The sequence below is a fragment of the Corvus cornix genome, chromosome 17, assembly GCF_000738735.6.
Source record: "Corvus cornix cornix isolate S_Up_H32 chromosome 17, ASM73873v5, whole genome shotgun sequence".
Lineage (NCBI taxonomy): Eukaryota > Metazoa > Chordata > Aves > Passeriformes > Corvidae > Corvus > Corvus cornix.
In genome coordinates, this window is record NC_046346.1 from 3,510,094 (window position 1) to 3,527,200 (window position 17,107).

The 17,107-nt window shown below is 48.9% G+C and overlaps 2 protein-coding genes across 3 annotated transcripts in view; one reads left to right on the forward strand and one right to left on the reverse strand.

Annotated features, from left to right (window-relative positions):
• Nucleotides 1-10,287, forward strand: part of BRD3 (bromodomain containing 3) — a 44,375-nt gene extending 34,088 nt beyond the window's left edge. For both annotated transcript variants that reach the window (XM_039561458.1, XM_039561457.1), the window contains 6 exons: nt 764-892; nt 1,262-1,453; nt 1,788-2,023; nt 2,532-2,824; nt 4,609-4,737; nt 5,302-10,287. In XM_039561458.1, the coding sequence (XP_039417392.1) occupies nt 764-892; nt 1,262-1,453; nt 1,788-2,023; nt 2,532-2,824; nt 4,609-4,737; nt 5,302-5,417 (1,095 nt within the window). In that variant the 3' untranslated portion in view covers nt 5,418-10,287. The remainder of the gene's footprint in view (nt 1-763; nt 893-1,261; nt 1,454-1,787; nt 2,024-2,531; nt 2,825-4,608; nt 4,738-5,301) is intronic.
• Nucleotides 10,288-11,963: 1,676 nt separating this feature from the next.
• Nucleotides 11,964-15,559, reverse strand: BRD3OS (BRD3 opposite strand). The gene is made up of 2 exons (XM_039561460.1): nt 15,498-15,559; nt 11,964-15,260 (listed from the first exon to the last, which is right to left on the reverse strand). Exon 2 carries the CDS (start codon nt 14,682-14,684, stop codon nt 14,415-14,417), a length of 270 nt encoding a protein of 89 aa, XP_039417394.1. The 5' UTR covers nt 14,685-15,260; nt 15,498-15,559; the 3' UTR covers nt 11,964-14,414.
• Between the last annotated feature and the right edge of the window lie 1,548 nt (nt 15,560-17,107).

Genomic DNA, 17,107 nt, shown 5'->3' on the forward strand with positions numbered 1-17,107 from the left:
CCAAACAGCAAAAGAAGTGGATGGAAGTGAGAGCTGAAAAATAAGAGAAAGGAGCAAGGTACAAATATTTGATATTTATTCTCACTACTCTAGGAAATAACATTATGAGTAGGTTCATAAAGGGTGAATTCTGTATCCATTTCTATCAGTTGGACTTCTAAATTGAGAGTGGGAGTTGTAGTTTAACTGTAAATGCCTATTTTGCTGTAGGAATTGCTGAGCAAACCTCCTGCCCCCTGTTAGCAGCAAGTCAGATTTTCATGATCTTTTCTGCCCTTTCAGATTTACAAGGCAAATATATCCAAGCATTTGTAGAAATACACACTTAAGGTACTGCTGTAATTGTAACTGGCTTGTTGAGTCTTGCCCTTTCAAACCATGACCCTTGTTTCTATTAGCTCCTGATCCATTTTTCTAAATGATTTTTCTAATGATTTTTAAATGTTTTCTGGTAGAATGTGGACCCTGACAGATTTATATTTTACTACTTAGAAAACAAGTTCAATTTAGAATCTTAGTGTTTAAACTGCTATGAAATATCAACTTCTTTGGTTGCCTGGCATTTATTTGCCTGTTTTACAAAGTAGGAACTCTAATTTTATTTAGGAACCAATAACCCTAGTCAAACTTCCATTCTCCTAGATGGGATTTTTGAGGCTGTCCTGTCTCTGAGGTTCACATGTCCTCCATGCAGTTGCTACAAATGCCTTTTGCTTATGGCTTTTTTTTTTTTCCCCTTTCCCTTTGGCTTGTTTGTTTGCAGAAAAAAATGGACAGTCGGGAATACCAGGATGCACAAGGTTTTGCAGCAGATATTCGGTTAATGTTCTCTAATTGTTACAAGTACAATCCTCCAGACCACGAGGTGGTGGCCATGGCCAGGAAGCTCCAGGTAAAGGTGTTGGCAAATGCATCTTCCAGAGTGTGTTTAGTTCAGGTACAAGGTGAGATCCGGGTGCGGATCTGCTCTTGGCACCAACAAGGGAGACTCCTTCAGCCCTTGGCAGGAGCCTCGTGCTCTCTGCAGGACTGTTGTGCTCTTCACATGGCGTGGGCCCAATGCCATGTTCAGCTCCTAAAATACTATAATCCTTGCTGTTAAAGTCAAGGGAGAATTTTCTCGGGCTTTCCAGATATTCTGTATATTATTATTTACTTGTAGTGCACAAAGACCCTGCCCCTGATGTATTTAAGAGACCAGAGTGAGCTGTTTGCGGCCGAGGCTCCTTTGGTCACCCATTTTTTTCCTCCTTTTTTGCAGGATGTCTTTGAGATGAGGTTTGCAAAAATGCCCGATGAGCCTGCAGAGGCCCCCCCTCCACCTCCCCCAACAGCCCCAGTGGTGAGCAAAAGCACAGAGAGCAGCCACAGCAGCGAGGAGAGCTCCTCCGACTCCGACAGCTCCGACTCCGAGGAGGAGCGGGCGACTCGGCTGGCCGAGCTCCAGGAGCAGGTACTGCCCCATCCCAGCTGTGTCCCCGTGCATTAGACAGAGCACAGCAGCAGGAATTGTGTCCTGAAAAATCCCACCTAGGCTGGGATGCAGGGAAACACTCCCTGCTAAAGGGGAAAAGCATTCAGCTGTGCCATCAGTGTGTGTTTAATCTAATGGTAATTTCCCTCAAGATTGTTTTTCTCAGTGCTGATGCTTTCTACTTCCTTCTGCGATCCCAAAATATGATTGATTTTTGACTTTAGGATATACTTACACCTTGGGATGTAGAGGGAAGGATTTGTGGAGGCATCAGTTACCTTGCCTTGATGGATTTTCCCCTGTTTCCCCCCAGCTGAAAGCCGTCCACGAGCAGCTGGCTGCACTGTCCCAAGCGCCAGTGAACAAACCAAAGAAAAAAAAAGAGAAGAAGGAGAAAGAGAAGAAAAAGAAAGATAAAGAGAAGGAAAAGGAAAAGCACAAAGTAAAAGCCGAGGAGGAGAAGAAACCCAAGGTGGCTCAACCACCAAAACAAACGCAACAGAAGAAAGCCCCAGCTAAGAAAGCAAACAGCACAACCACAGCTAACAGGTGAGAGCCAGCCTTCCACAAGGTGCCTTGAGGGGACAGCCAGGGGCTTCCAGCCTTGTCCTTAATTCCTGGGGAAGCTCAGTAGTAGTTAATTTGCTGCTGAATACTGTTCCCATTCCCAGACAGCTCCAGGGAGTCTTCAACTTGGAGCTGGCAGTGCAACCATCATGTTTTCAGTGTCCAGCTCTTTGAATCCCTGCCTGATTGCTCTCAGATAAGGTTTTGGGGGCTGCCTTTTGTGCAGCCACCAAGAATGTGCCATTTCATAGCTGCCCCCCTGCTGTTTCTTGGGCTTGTTGTCACACTTCACAGGGCTAAAATATAACAGGAACACAACAGCTGATCTCAGGCTGCTGAACTTTTTCAGCACTTGTGATGCTGTTCCAGCCATCTGACGAGAGCTTCAAAGCCAAGAGCATGGGGATGTTTGTTACAAGGGAGTTGGGGGAAAAAAAAGAATTCATTGCTGTGTCCCCATGAATGTTTTCATGCTTGACAACCTCCCCAGGCAGCCCAAGAAAGGAGGCAAGCAGGCATCTGCAACCTACGACTCGGATGAGGAGGAGGAAGGGCTGCCCATGACTTATGATGAGAAACGACAGCTCAGCCTGGACATCAACCGCCTGCCCGGGGAGAAGCTGGGCAGGGTGGTTCACATCATCCAGTCCCGGGAACCTTCCCTCAGAGACTCCAATCCCGACGAGATTGAAATAGATTTTGAAACCTTGAAGCCCACAACGTTACGAGAACTGGAGAGATACGTGAAATCTTGTTTACAGAAAAAACAAAGGAAACCATTTTGTAAGTTACCCTCCCGGGGCACGTGTTCCCCCCAGCAGCTCTGGGGCTCAGCTGTGGAGTCAGGGCATGTGTATTGAGGTTCTCTTACCCACCTGTTGGCTATGTGATGACAGGAATTTTTAGAGATTCTTTTCTCCCAAGGAAATGTACAGAAACTTTCTATTTTTTCTCTGTTCTTTCTTCCCATGGTGTCCTGCTGCAGAGACCTGGAGAGTCAATGTGCTCCTCTGCAAGACCTGTGGGATGCCTTTGTTACTTACCCAGGCTCTGGAAGGCCCTGTAAAGGTTTCAGTCTCATTGTGTCAGGTGTTATGTGCCCACATCTGGAAGGATCAGTTTCTTATCCTGAATAGTTTAGCATCTAATTAGGAAGGAAACAAAAAAATGTGGTTGGGATCCAAACCACCAAGGCAATAAATGATTTGCACAAGGTTACCTGTGGATTCTGGGTGTGTCTGAGCTGTTTATTCACCCCAAAACTGTTCATCCTGCATGGCCTGATCACCACATTGCCCTCACCCTCTATCAGATCAGAGGATGAATGTCAGTCTGCTGCTGAGTGTGTGGTTCGGTGTGGGACACACTTTGTGCCTTGTCCACAAAGCAAATTCTTGCAGCTCCTTGGGAGTTTAGCTCCATCTGGACAGCAAGAGGATCACCTACCTGAAATGCTCCTGGCTCTCTTGGTTAAGGGAGTTTTGCTTTTAAGATTGACACAAAAGCTACTCCCTGCTTTTGTACACCACCTCCGTTCCTTCCCCACAGGATTTTCAGGAAGGCCTAAGCAAAATACAGACTTTCACCTTTCTTTTTGCTTTGATTTATTTTTTTTCCCCTCCCTGAATCCTTCACTGTTGGAATATCTCAGGAAAGGACTTTCCAGAGTGCTTAGGAACAGAAAGCATCCTTTAATTTTGGAACCAAAGTGTAGAGTAACACAGATAACCTCAGATATCCACCCTGTGAGCCTGGCATGCCTGAGTCAGGCTGGGCTCTTGTGCTGGGTGTTCCCTCTTAGGACTGCACTTTACTTTTCTTTTTTTGGTTTTATTTTTTTTAAATCATTGCTTTAAAACAGCTCACAGAAATGTAGGTATTTCCTTGCTGGATCAGGCAAAATATCTGGCTCCTGTTTTGTGCTTCCAATCCTGGCCAACACCTGTGTTCAATTACTCCTCCTTTGGAGGAATATTTCCTTTCCTTGGCAGTAGGAGTGTTGCTGGTACTTCTCACCCTTTCCATCCTGGTGCAGTTACATTCCTGTTGTCTGCCAGCCTTTGCTTCAGTTGGGTTTTAATTTGCCTCTGTTTTGTTTTCTGTTTAGAGCAACATAAACTACAGTAGATTCTTGTGTGAGGGGATCAGAAGTTTTAATGGCAGATGCTTTACTCCTGACAACCTTTAATGGGACACTTTATTTTACAGGGCAGAAAATCCATGTAACAATTCTGTAATTGCAAATCTGTAATTATTGACCATATAACTGGCTGGTAAGTAACCTGTAATGACAAGGTTATTACATGGATATTTCTATCTTCTAAAATACTTTCCAGAAGATCTCTCTTAAAAAAAATTGCATGTTACAGGATGGTGGTGATTTGGTGAGCAAGGCAACTTCAGGTGTTGCCTTCTCTCTGGGATGTGTAGTTGCTGTGTGAGCACTGGATCTTGGCAGTGTCACTGCAGAGTGTGCACACAGATGTACATGCCCTGTAAAATAGTGATGTCCACTCTTTTCCCCAGCATCCCTGCACTTTCAGAAACTCTGCCTTCCTCCTCCACAGCTGCCAGTGGCAAAAAGCAAGCAGCAAAGTCAAAAGAAGAGTTAGCTCAGGAAAAGAAGAAAGAACTAGAAAAACGGTTACAGGATGTCAGTGGGCAGCTAAACAACAACAAGAAGCCTGCAAAGAAAGGTAATGGCTTTGGTTTTATGTGAAAACAGTATCCAAAAGTGGGCAGACTTTTTCATAGGGTCAAAACCTCTGCCTTGGGTTTGGTTCTGTGACAGGAACCCTCAGAGAGTTCCTGCTGGGCACTGAGCTACTGTGTGGGACTGCTTTGGTCCATGTCCAGGTGGAAACTGCTGGGTGGCAAATGGGAGCTGTGTTGGAGGCAATTCCTCCTTCAGAGGGAGGAGGATCTTCCCTGTGTTAGCCTGGTGTGCAGCCCACACCACAGAGCATCTAACACACGTGCGGTCACAAAAATCCCAAACCCCCACGTAGCTCAAGATGCTCCAGAAGGTTCCCCCAGAGCAAACAAAGCTGCTGCCAGCTTTCCCAAGGGGGTTTTGCTGTGCTCAGAGATGGACACTGCCCCACAGCAGAGCTCCTGGGTGGATCCCACACTTCCATGGTCACTGGCAGTCGAAGGAGCCCTGTCACCCTGCGGGTCAAATTGGGAACGAAGGCTGTGGGCAACCCTTCTGTGTTTCAGTTCCTTGCAAGTAACCACATCCCTGCTTTGTTCCCCTGCAGAGAAATCCGGCTCCACTCCCTCTGGAGGCCCTTCCCGGCTCAGCAGCAGCAGCTCCTCCGAGTCCGGGAGCAGCAGCTCCAGCGGCTCCAGCTCGGACAGCAGCGACTCGGAATGAGCTGGGGACACTCGGACACAAACCCCCAAGGGACACCCCCTCCCTCCCCATGCTCTGCAGTGTCCCTTCCCCTCCTTAAACCCCTGCTCTCGGGCCACGGTGGTCAGGTTTTATCCCCTCTCTCTTTCTCTGACTTGTTTTTTATTTTATTTTTTAACTCAGTGTTACAAAAGGTCTCTTCCATTTTTTTTTTTTTTTGTTGGGGGGGGGGAGGGGGCTCTCTTTTAATAGGTCAAAGATCTTTGAGTGTGTGTGTGTGACTAGACTTTATGACAAATAGTTCCTTTTGCATAAAGTCTCTAAAATTTACATTTTATCTGGAGAAAATTGGTCGAAAATGGAAGAACTTTGAGCTCTTAGCAGGAGATAAATAGAAAATTCTGCAAGGTTTGTAGTACATTTCCCTCCCAGCCCTTTCCCTCTCCCCAGAATATTCTCTTTTAATAAGCCTGCCTGGCTCACACAAGGTAAAAACCATCTTTTTTTAAAGAAATCTCTGTAAAATGGTACTGTATCTGAAAGATGTTAGCTTTTGAACTAGTTGGTGTATTTGTTATTAGCACTAGTATTCTTAATCTCCAAGTCTACAGTGTGATGAAAATGTCAGATGCTATCATCTTTTTACATAAAAACAACAACAAAAAAATCCAAAAAAATTCTCATGTACTGTGGATTGCTAACATGCTTTTTTTTTTAAAATCTTGGTAGAAGCATAGGCACCTGTTCAGGAAGGTCTTGAAGCATGAATTTAACTTTTAAGCACACGAGCAATAGAAGTGGTTGCATTTCTTGGTTTTCCACTCAAAAGCTTCACTTTTCCTGGGGATTCATTGGGAAGAAGGGGGCAAGGGACACACTCAAGTTTCTTGGGAATGGTATTTTTAACATTAAATAGATAATTTCCAGGAAATGGACGCTCTCTATGAAAGTTTTCATGGAATTGAAAGGAGTTTTTTGGCTGGAAGTTGTCAGCTGGAGCCTGGAGTGATCCCTGCAGTGAGCAGGACAAGTCATGTGCCCGTTACTGGGCACATCTTCGGGATTTTCTTCATGACAAACACCTCAGTCTGGGCTTAAAATAAAGCAGCACTTGAGCTCCAGCTGAGGCTGAGCTGGCAGGGGAAGTGGAGAGAGGGATTTTGTGTGCGTTTGGGCTTCTTGCTTTTGAGTTTGCTTTGTTTTTCTCCCTTCTCCTCATCGTTCTGGTAGTGAGCTCCTCGACAGGGGATGCTCCTCCTGTGTCAGGCAGGGTGCAGGTTCCAGGCACTGAAATGTTTTACCTCAATGAAAAGGAAAAAGAGGGGAGGGAGAAGAAGAAAAAAAAAAAAGCTAATTTTTTAAAGCTTGCTATTTTTTTTGACCTGCACTGCTGCAATACACCCTGGTTTCAGTGTCCCTAATTTCATGTATATACCATGACTTTATTTATTAAACACCATCAGTCATTTAAAAGGTAATAAAACCTAACAAAAGCCAGGCTGGGGTTCTGCAGGCCAGCAGACAGGCAGACTTTTAATGAGGTTTGAACCAGATTTAAAACAAACAAACAAACAACAACAAAGCAAATAAAAATCCATGAATTTATTTATATACCTTGGACTTTATACCTACAGGTGCTATAGTCCAGTCTCTTGTGTGTCTGGTGCTCTGACATGTTTGGTCTGTTCATTTTTAGATACTTTTTCCCTCTTCTTTTCACCCTAGTCCCCTTTTTTCCCCATTTTGTACAGATTTTGGAGACATACAATTTTGATACAATTTTATTTTCTCGGTGGTCTTCCTCCCCCCCCCCCTTTTTTTTTTTTGTGGAACAATGGGGGTTTTATCCTTTTCTAATCCAATGTTAGGAAAACACCAGTTCTATAAAGATACAACATTTGTAATCAGAGGGGCAGAAGTTTTATTGTAAATTCTTTTTATTGTAAAGAAAAAAAATATACAGAGTTTGACAGAAAATTCTGCCTTTCCTTCTCCAGCACCAGCCCCTAAGGCTGCCTCTCTCCTGTGGGGTAGCCCTAAAATTCACCTTCCTGTGCTCTCCCAGCGGTGCAAATTGTTCCAGATTTTATTTTCCCCACAGGTGAGTGGCCCTGGAGCACCCTCAAGGCCAGCACAAGATTTCCTTTGCACACTCAGCCTCCAGGAGCTGGGACAGGAGATGCTGTGCTGGGCTGTGGGCTCTGGTGGATGTCCATGTGCTGGGAATCTGGGAATCACTGCCTGTTTTAGCATTCCAAGGTTTGCACTTCCAGCTGCATCCATGCTCAGTGCCAGTCACCCACTGCCCAGCAGCCAAGGGTGATTTGCTGGATACTTGGGCATCTGCCTCTCAAAATCTGCTGGTGACCAGAGATTGTTTCCCAGAGCATTTGAAAGAAAAATGTTCTGGTTTTTACTGAAATTCATGATTTTTCTTTCCCATTAACAATGGAGTTCAGTTCTGATATTTTTTTTTTAAGTTCTGCCCTTATAAATCCTTCCCCCAGACAGATCCCTGGTAATATATTTTCAGAATTTACTTTGAGGAAATGTAATATTCACCTAATTAAGAGCTTGGGTTTCTTTTTAACGGGGTTGGGTTTCACCTGTGTTTCTCCTGTTGCCTGCGACTCAAACGATCAAAACCAAGGAATATTTTAATGAATAATTGCAACCAATTCACTGCCACAGCATTTGGATAAACAAACTCCCAGTTTTCCCTTCCTGGGACCTTTTCCTGCGTGCTTGACCCTGAGCTGTGGTGGCGGCTTCTGTGGCGGGGACAAACCGGAGCTGGCGTCGGAGGCAACAGCATCACTGCCACAAAAAAACTGGGAATGCGGCTCTGTCACCGTCCTCTGATGTCAGGAACAACCCCTGGAACACACAGACATCCCTCAAGGAGCCACGGGGCTGTCCCACCAAAATCAGTTGGAGCCAGAGGGTTGAGAACCACGTGTGAAGTGATGGGAAAAGGCCCGGCCTGAGACCGGCTCAGCGCTGGAGGAGGATCCCTGTTTGAGCTGGAAAACCATCCCAGCCTGGGGATTTTCAAGGAAAACAACCTGCCAAGGCCACCACGGAATGGGAAGAACCACCTGCACAGCTTTGATCCACCAGCTGCAACTTGGGCTTCCACTTACTGGGAAACTTTTCATGGGAAGTGAGGTGTTCCCAACAAAATGGAGCAAGGAGAAATCCATTTTGGCACGACCCAGGGAATCCATTGATGACTCTTCACTTCCAAACGTTGTCCTTACACTTTTCCATTCTCAGATCGTTCGTAGTGCTCCTTATCCCCACCATGTCCATGGGGGTGCCTCTTGTACAACCCAGGTTTCTCCAGGAGAGATGTTTCCAGCCCAGAGTAAGTAGCAGCAGCCCTAAATGAGTTGGGAACTGAACCAACAGAGCATTTATTTAACTGGGTTTTATTGCATGACACGTCAGTCCAGATGTCACGAAATAACTTTGAAACGATCAAACACACAACGTTTGAAAGAACATTTTTAAACTTAAGAATTAAAAAAAAAAAAAAAGGAAAAAAAAATTTTTATGGTAGAATTTTTCTTGAATGAACAAAGTTTAACTTTGTTTTCCAGGGGAAACTTCACTGAAATCAGTATGATTTCATATGTATGCACACACACAGAGTTTTATTGAAACTGCTTTTTCGGACGAATTCCTGTTTTAACAAAATATCTGACCAGACCTTTCTCAATCAACCAGCATTACTGCACCTTTTAAAAACTTTGTGAACCTTTTCTCTGATTGTAAACTCAGCCTGTCTTGTGGCTCAGTGGGACCAGAGGGAGATCCCCATCCTGGGGGCTCAGGCCCTGACCCATCGACCGAAGGAATCTCTCGGCTCCAACAGCTCTCTGCACACCAAATGTGTCGTCTACACACAAAAATCACTGCAATTTTTGTACTGATGTGGTTTGAACCTTGCCTACCCCCAGGGTTTGTAACTGTAGGAGTGATGTTTCAGGACTGTGGCACTGCTGGGAGGGTGGTGATCCCCCAAACACACCCAGCACTGTGTGTGTGGAAATGCACAGCCGAGTTCCCCCTGAGGTCTCTTCCCTGTTCTCCATGTGGTAGAAGCAGACTGCAGTTACCTGATCTAGTTCTTTCTCTGCTTTGGGGACTTTTAGACCAGTTTTTAATTTTTTTTTCCTTGTTTTGAAAGGAATGATGTTTTTTTTTAAAGCTGGGGTTGAAGCTGAGGGGCAGGGATCGGGGCATGACAAAGACAAACCACAACCTTTTTAGTACTGAATTTTAAATTCTCAGTCTCTTCTCAACCCTGAGCAGTTACCACTAGGGCTAACTGTGGGCAGGCTCTGCATCATTAAAGAGAAATTTAGGATTCCTTACACAGCAGCATTATCTTGCTCGAGCTGCATTTTGTAAAGAAAATGGTATTTACATATCTTTTTAAAATGTCATTTTTAAAAAATAAATTAAACCACCAGCTAGGATTTGACACAGGCCACTTAGAACACAGCCCTGATACTGGCATAACCAATCCAGAAAGATTTGTTGTTGTATTTTTGTTTTGTTATTTTGGGGGTTTTTTTTAATATTTAAAGAAAAAAAAAGAAATTGTTACTTTTCTGTATGATGTGCATGCAAATTTACCGTAACTCTTTTTCTTAAAACTTTTTAGTGCCATTTCTAGTATATTCCTGTAAATGTCAGTTATTCAAAAGAGTCAATGTAAGTAGTTTAGCTTGTTTATTGCAAATTGCTGGCCTCAAACAAAACAGACTTAAAAAAAAAAAAAAAAAAAGAGTTAGAAAGTAATCTTTGATGTTACTGGTAATCACGGACCCTGGTCCTGGGGCATTCGTTTTGTTTTCATAATAAAAAGAAAAATTGTTTTGTGTGTGCAGTTTGATCCCGTATTTTCCCCTCTCCTGATCTTTTCCAGGTGTGGCACTCGTCCCAGTCCAAACCTGCACTGAGCAGTGCCAGGAGCCAAACAAAAATCTATTGAGTCCTGGTGCCACGAGTCCTGTGGGATAATTTTGAGGTCATTTTGTAAGTTTTGTGGAGTGCCACACTCAGGGGCTCACTGCCCTCAGAGTGGGGGCAGCACTGGGGTGTCTGAATCACAGCTGAGTACCTGGAATAAAACTGCTTTACTTTAAATCCCCCTTTTTTTGGTGAGGGGAGTTCAGCTGCTCCCGTATCCCAGGGCAGCCAAGGAAGCGCTTGGACTCCTCCCAGGATCCTGCAGTCTGCAGGGTCTTAAGTTCTGTGAGAATTGCTCCTGGCTGAGGTAAGTTGGGCTGAAAGGAGATCAAACTTCCCCCAGGTTTGCCACTGGCTTCTCTGAAGCCACCAGGACCTGCAGGAAGCAGAGGGACTTTGTCACCTGCTGCAGCAGCCAGGGCTGGCTCTGTGAGCTCAGGGTGACCTGGAAGGCACAGCTTGAAAAGGGGGGGCTGGAGCAGCTGGGCCCAGTCCCAGCAGAGTCCCAGCATTGCTGTGTGGGGCCAGGATCTATTTCGGTCACTGGAGAGGCTTGGGGTTGGTTTTGCTGTTTGGTTTGTGTGCAAGGTGGGGTTACCACAGCCAGGCTGCCCCAGGGTGGTTAATCTTTCTCTAACCCTGTTCCTGCTCACTGCCTTTCCAAGCCAGCATCTCCAAGGTTTCAGCAAACCTGTTTCACTCTGCTCTTGTATCAGGGACACTCCCACAGGGGCTGTTTGTTCAACCTGTCCTCTGAACAACCTCCTGTGAGGCAGCTGAGGATGTTTCTGTAGCATTTACAGGTGAGTTATTTCTAGGGGTGGCAAGCAGAGCTGTTCCTTGCAGGCTGGGAAGGGGTTGAGGACAGGCAGGACATGATTGAGGTTCAGCTCTCACTGGTCATGCCTTGAATCCTGGGGCCAGGTCTGGGCCCCTCACTGCAAGATGGACAGTGAGGGGCTGGAATGAGTCCAGAGAAGGGAAGAAAAGGGTCTGGAGAGCCTGTTTTATGAGGAGCAGCTGAGGGGACTCAGCCTGGAGGAAAAGGAGGCTCAGGGAAGACCTTGCTCTCTACAGCTGCCTAAAACAAGGATGTGAGGTGGGGTTTGGCCTCTCCTGGGCAACCAGTGACAGGACAAGAGGGAACAGCCTCAAGCTGCACCAGGTGAGGTTCAGGTTGGACATCAGGAGAAATTCCTTCAAGGGGAAAGGGTTGCCAGGGGCTGCCCAGGGAGGTTTGGAGTCCCCATCCCTGGAGGTGGCACTCAGAGCTCTGGGCTGGTGACAAGGTGGGAGGATTGGTCACAGGCTGGATGTGACAATCTCCAAGGTCTTTTCCAGCCTTGATTCCCTGATTCAGCGTGACAGCCAGAGGCTTTCCTCATCCTGAATGCACTGCTGAGACTTCAGAGCTGCTGGCCTTGGGGAGCTGGAGGAGCCTCCCCTGCAGCTCCTGGTCCAGGGTCTGGGGCTTGGGAGCCCCACCAGTAACTGAGGGAATTCCTCCCTCGCAGGTGGGGAATGCCAAAAGCTGTCACCTGTGCCAGAGCCGTGGGCATGCAGGGGAAAACCAGCCGCTCGCAAAGCTGCATTCAAATCATTTTAATGCACTTTATCAAAGAGGCTACAACAGTGTTTGAAACAAGTGCATCACCACCACACAACTGGCTCACAGAAACGGCCACAGCAGCCACTCCCCAACCCTGCTGTGACCAGTGGCACACAGAAATGGAAAACTACAGTCACATTCATGGAGATGGAAGGACAACTCATCCTCTTCTTCCTGTACTGTCACATCCAGCCTCCATCCTGGAAGAATTTATGCACATTCTTACGGGTTTAGTCTTGTATAGTCCAATTAACACTCTGCAAAATAACTCGATTTTGGTTTACCAGCCACATTAACAAAAAGAGACTGATTATACCCAAAATAAGCATCTTCCTCACTGAAATGAAAAAGAAAGTAAGTGTTGCATTTCTTTTTCTATAAGAAAAGAAAATGAACAGCTGGTTTGGGGGATGTGCTGTTCCTTAAACTCCCAGAGTTCACATGCTCCCCAGGGCTGGCCTGGAACCCACCTCTCCTGCTTCTCCAGGTGACTCCACCTGCAGTTCCCAGGGGAGCTCTGGGCCCAGCCTCCTGCCTGTTTGAGCAAATAATCTCCTGTTCACTCAGCCAAGAACTGGAGGCCCAGGTGGGTCACACATCCCTGGCACTGCTCCCCCGGCACCTCGCCGAGCCTCGCTGGGTTTGTGAATCTCATTGAACGCTTGCACCCGGTTGAAAAACATTTATTCACTGGAATATTTCTCTTCCAGAGCTACTCCTGACAAAACCAAGAGGGTTATTTGTGTGCAGAGCAATGCACGGGTCTGCAAAGCAGCGAGGTCCAGCAGTAGGTTTAAATCTATGGGCACACACACAAGGTATCAAACACCAACACATGCAGAAATAGTGCTTTTAAAAAACAACGAGCTGCCTACTGTTTGCAGGGCTATGGAGATTTCACTCTAGAACAGGTGTGTTCTGCTCAGTGCATGGATTCAGCAAGGTTGAGTGTCTGTGTGTTTGTTGTAGTGTTTCACCTGCACGGGAGAGGTGGAAGAGATTCTTTACTGTATTTAAAAACAAAACAAAAAATAAATAAATAAAGTGCTTGAAAAATGCAAAGGAGGTTTTAGATAAATAGAAGTAATGACTGTGCCTGATAATAGGCAGGTAAATAATCCATCCTGAAGCTGACATCAAATACTGATTTGCCTGGAGTTAAGCTGTGCCCAGGCACTGCTGGGTTGGACACATGTCCTAGGCAGGACAGAAAGGGCAGAACCCTGACGAAGAACTTTCATGCTGAACCCTGGGCATGTAATTCACACCCCTGGAAGTGGCAATTTTGTTTTTAACAAAATTCAGGTGCTTGCTGGGCTGAGTTTCTCAGTGTGATCTTGCCTTGAGCAAGTCAGGATTCAGCAGAAACTTAAACCTGAAAGCAGCAGCCTCTGTGCCCAAGCAGGGCCATGCTTCTCCCTCCTAAAACCCTTCAGTTCATCGAAACAATCCCAGACACAACTTTTAAAATACATGCACCAAACCTACAATCCAACCTGAACTAGAAGTTAAACCCCTCCAAGCTACTGCATGCATTAAAACTTGAGTGCAAAGCAAACTCCAGTGGCCTCTCTCCTTCTGTAACCCACCTCTGGAGTGGGTCTGTGCTGCGTAGGAGTTTCCTCATGTCCCTTAGGACATCGTGAGTATTTACAGGAGTTTCTTCCTTGCTTTCCTGGGCCTGTCCCTCCCTTTCTGGTTGTTCCCTGGGGGATCTGTTCCTGAAGCTGGGCCAGGGATCTGCATGAAAGGAGTCAGCTCCCCTGACTCCAGAACTCCTGTTATTTCCACGATCCCACACTGTGGGATCAGAGAGGGCCCTTTGCTTTGCATGAAACTCCAGCACACCTTTCCTACCAGGTGTTTGGAAGGCTCTGATTAAATCCTGAACACATTCTCTCCCTATTCCCACAATAAACCACTCCATTCCCGGGCTGGAAGAGACCAAAGGGAGACAGAGCAAACAGAACAAGTAATGGCCAGGTGGGTTTAGAGATGAACTTCCTAAGACCACAGCCTCGATGGGAACGGATCTGTGCTCGCCTCTGTCCCACCAGCGTTCCCAGAGCTCTGGAAAAGCACCAGGACTGGCCAGTAAGGGTGGCTGGGGATGGTGCCCAAGTGCCAGCGGGTGTTTCTCAGGGCACACGAGCCACTTACAAGCAACACATGGCCCAGCATAGCCCCTGCCAAGATGCCAGGCAGCAACAGGCTTGGGAGCTCCCCAGCGAGACTGGGGTTGTTGTACACACTCAGTGACATGCAGAATGTGAGTCTATAAACAGCAAACTCAAACAGAAACAATCAAACTTCAGCCTTCCCGGCCTCTCCTGGAAACGCTGCTTCCTCCGCAGGGCTGTGAGAGGATGGCGCACACCCACCTCTCCCAGCTCGATGCTTCCTCTCCACATGTGGGTTCCTATGGGAAATTACATAATAGCACAAAACTTGGACTGCCCCGTGTCCCTGGAGACATCCAGCTTGTTTTTGTCCCGCACCAGGATGGCTTCATTGCCGTACTGCGAGTACCACATGCTCCTGCTGCGGCTCAGGTAGGTGTTGGGGGGAGCTGACTCCAGTTTCTGCTGCTGCTGCTGCCAGATGAGCAGGGAGGTGTCCCTGTACCTCAGCCGGGCATAGCCCTCGGACAAGGCTTTCTCGGGCAGGGGCACCCTCCCGTTCATCACCGTGTCACTCATCTGCCCGAGGAGAGCTCCACAAACAGGAGCTCCTTCCCAACAGCTCCGAAATGAACCCCGCTGGCTGGGTCCAGGTCGATGGCTGCTGCTTGGAGCTCAAGGCAGAACATCCCAGGGGATGGCTCTTGGGATCCACGAGCTGCTGGCACCACTCAGGAGAGGGAGCAAGGCCCCAAAATCACAGCAGGCAGCCTGGCCTTGCTTAAAAACCACGCCAGGACTTCGGAGAGCTTATCAAGTGGTGACACCGCTGCGTGTTTCATGCTGCGAAGGGCCCACACGTGCTGTTTGTCGACAGTCCATGAAGCATCTCCAGAGGTGCGAGCGGCGGCGGCTCTGCAGCCAGGCAGGACAGGCTGAGCGGGTCGGGATGAGCTCTATTCCCTGCAGAACGGATCCCGAAGCCGTGGGGAGGTCAGAGCTCAGAGGTCAGCGGTGCCCAGGCCCGTGCATGGCCTCTCCCCCGCTGATGGCCGGGAGCCCGGCACGTCACGTGCTCAGGGATGCAGGAGAAGATGCTGCTCGGCCCTGCTGCGGTACCCGAGCTGGGGGGCCCCCGGCACCTCCCGACGGCACCTGCGGGACACAGCGGGGTCACCCCACGGGCTGCAGCGGGGATCCCCGCCCTGCCAGCCTCCCTTTCCGTGCCTCCCCTCCCGCCCGCCCCCAGCGCCCTTCCAGCGGCACCGCGCCCCGTCCGCGGCCGCCGCGCACCCCCGGCCCTGCGCGCTCCGCGCGGGGGGTCCCACACCGCCCTCCCCACGCCGTCCCTCGAGGGTCCTCCGCGCCCCCCGCCCGCTGCCCAGGCCCCACCGTGCTGCGCTGCCCGGCCCGGCCCGGCCCCGGCGCCGCTGGGCTCGGCGGAGCGGCCGCGGAGGCTCCGCCCGCCGTGATGCGCTCGGGAGGAGCCACAGCCGGGGCGGGGGCACCGGGGGAGGGCGGCAGCGGCGGGGCCGAGGGGATGGGACACGGCGGGGGGGACCTCGAGTGTGTGCGTGGGTCCGGGTATGTGGGAGCAGTGGGGCTCCCCGAGTGGGTGCGTGGATATGGGGCACGATACTGGGCTCCCCACTTCGGATGGGCAGGTCTGGACTACGGCAGTGGGGTCACCCCGAGTGGGGTGAGTGGGTCCGGGCATGGCAGTGGGGCTCCCCAAGGTGGATTTATGGGTCCGGACTATGGCAGTGAAGCCCCCCCAGTGGGTACGAGGGTCCCACGGGTGCCCCCCAGCACTGGATGTGCGGAGTGTTTTAAAGGAGCCCATACTGGGAGCCCATACTGGGAGCACTGGCGCTGAACTGGGGGAGTGCCCCCAAGTGCTGTCCTTGGGAGAGGGGCTGTCCTGGCTGCCAGAGGTGCTGGGGGGTCCCAGCCCTGGGATTTACAGCCCGCTCTCCTTTTTGGTGGGTGACTGGGGGGCAGCCGTGTGTGATGGGGGGGTGCAGGGACCCTTTGTGCCCCTTTGGGCTCCCCAGTGACCGCCCATCCATGGGGTGAGGACAGGCAGGGGACACCCCTGTGTGCTGCCAGCCTCATGCCACCGTCACCGTGCTCTGCGTGGGACAGGAGCGTGACCGAGCAGCCCCTCCTTGACCTCCGCTCGCCATCTCTCTCTACCCCGGCGCCTCTCCTTATCCCGCCTGTCCTCCGGCCAGCACAGTACGAAATATGTTTTGAAGAGAGCTGCAGGGCTTATTCTTTTCCTGATGATGCTAAATTTAAGCTCTCAATCTTCTTATCTCCTGTGAAGGCAGCGCCATCTAATCTCCCGCGAAGGACCCGATGCACTTATCCGAGCAGAGCTGCCCCAGGCGCTGCTCCCGTTGTTCCGCTCGGCCCTCACGGACACAAACAAGAGGCTGTGGTTTACTTCGTCAGAGGGAAGGCATGCTGCAATTCCCTGTTCCCAGGAGATTTAGGCCAAACGCAAAGAAGAGGGAAGCAAAAAAAGGGAAAAAAAAGAGGAATGACCACACTATTAAACTGTTTATTGTCAGAAATATCCTGACTGCTGCTTAATCTGCTTCCTGCTAGTGCAGAGAAGCCAGCCCTGACCCAGTCATGGAACAAAGTGCAAAATCCTTCAGTGGACAAGATTTAGGGTTTTTTTAAGGTTGTCTTGGTATTCTCTGTAAAATTACTGGCTCTGTTATCACCAAAATAACAGAAGTTGGGAAGGGGGTGGGTGCACTGCCGAGGTGGGGCAAGGAGAAGGGTTGGAACCTGCCGAGCTCCAACTGCTCTGACCCCTCCACTCGACCCTTCGCTGTGAGTCCCTGAGTTACCTGCCAACAGGACCCTTCCCAAATAAACCATGGAGGCAGCAGCAGTGGAATGGATCAGGTGAAATCCAGGTGCTACTCAGTCAATAATGGTTTGTTCCTCTCCTCCTTCCTCCGAGGAAATCTCTGCTTTGCTCTCCC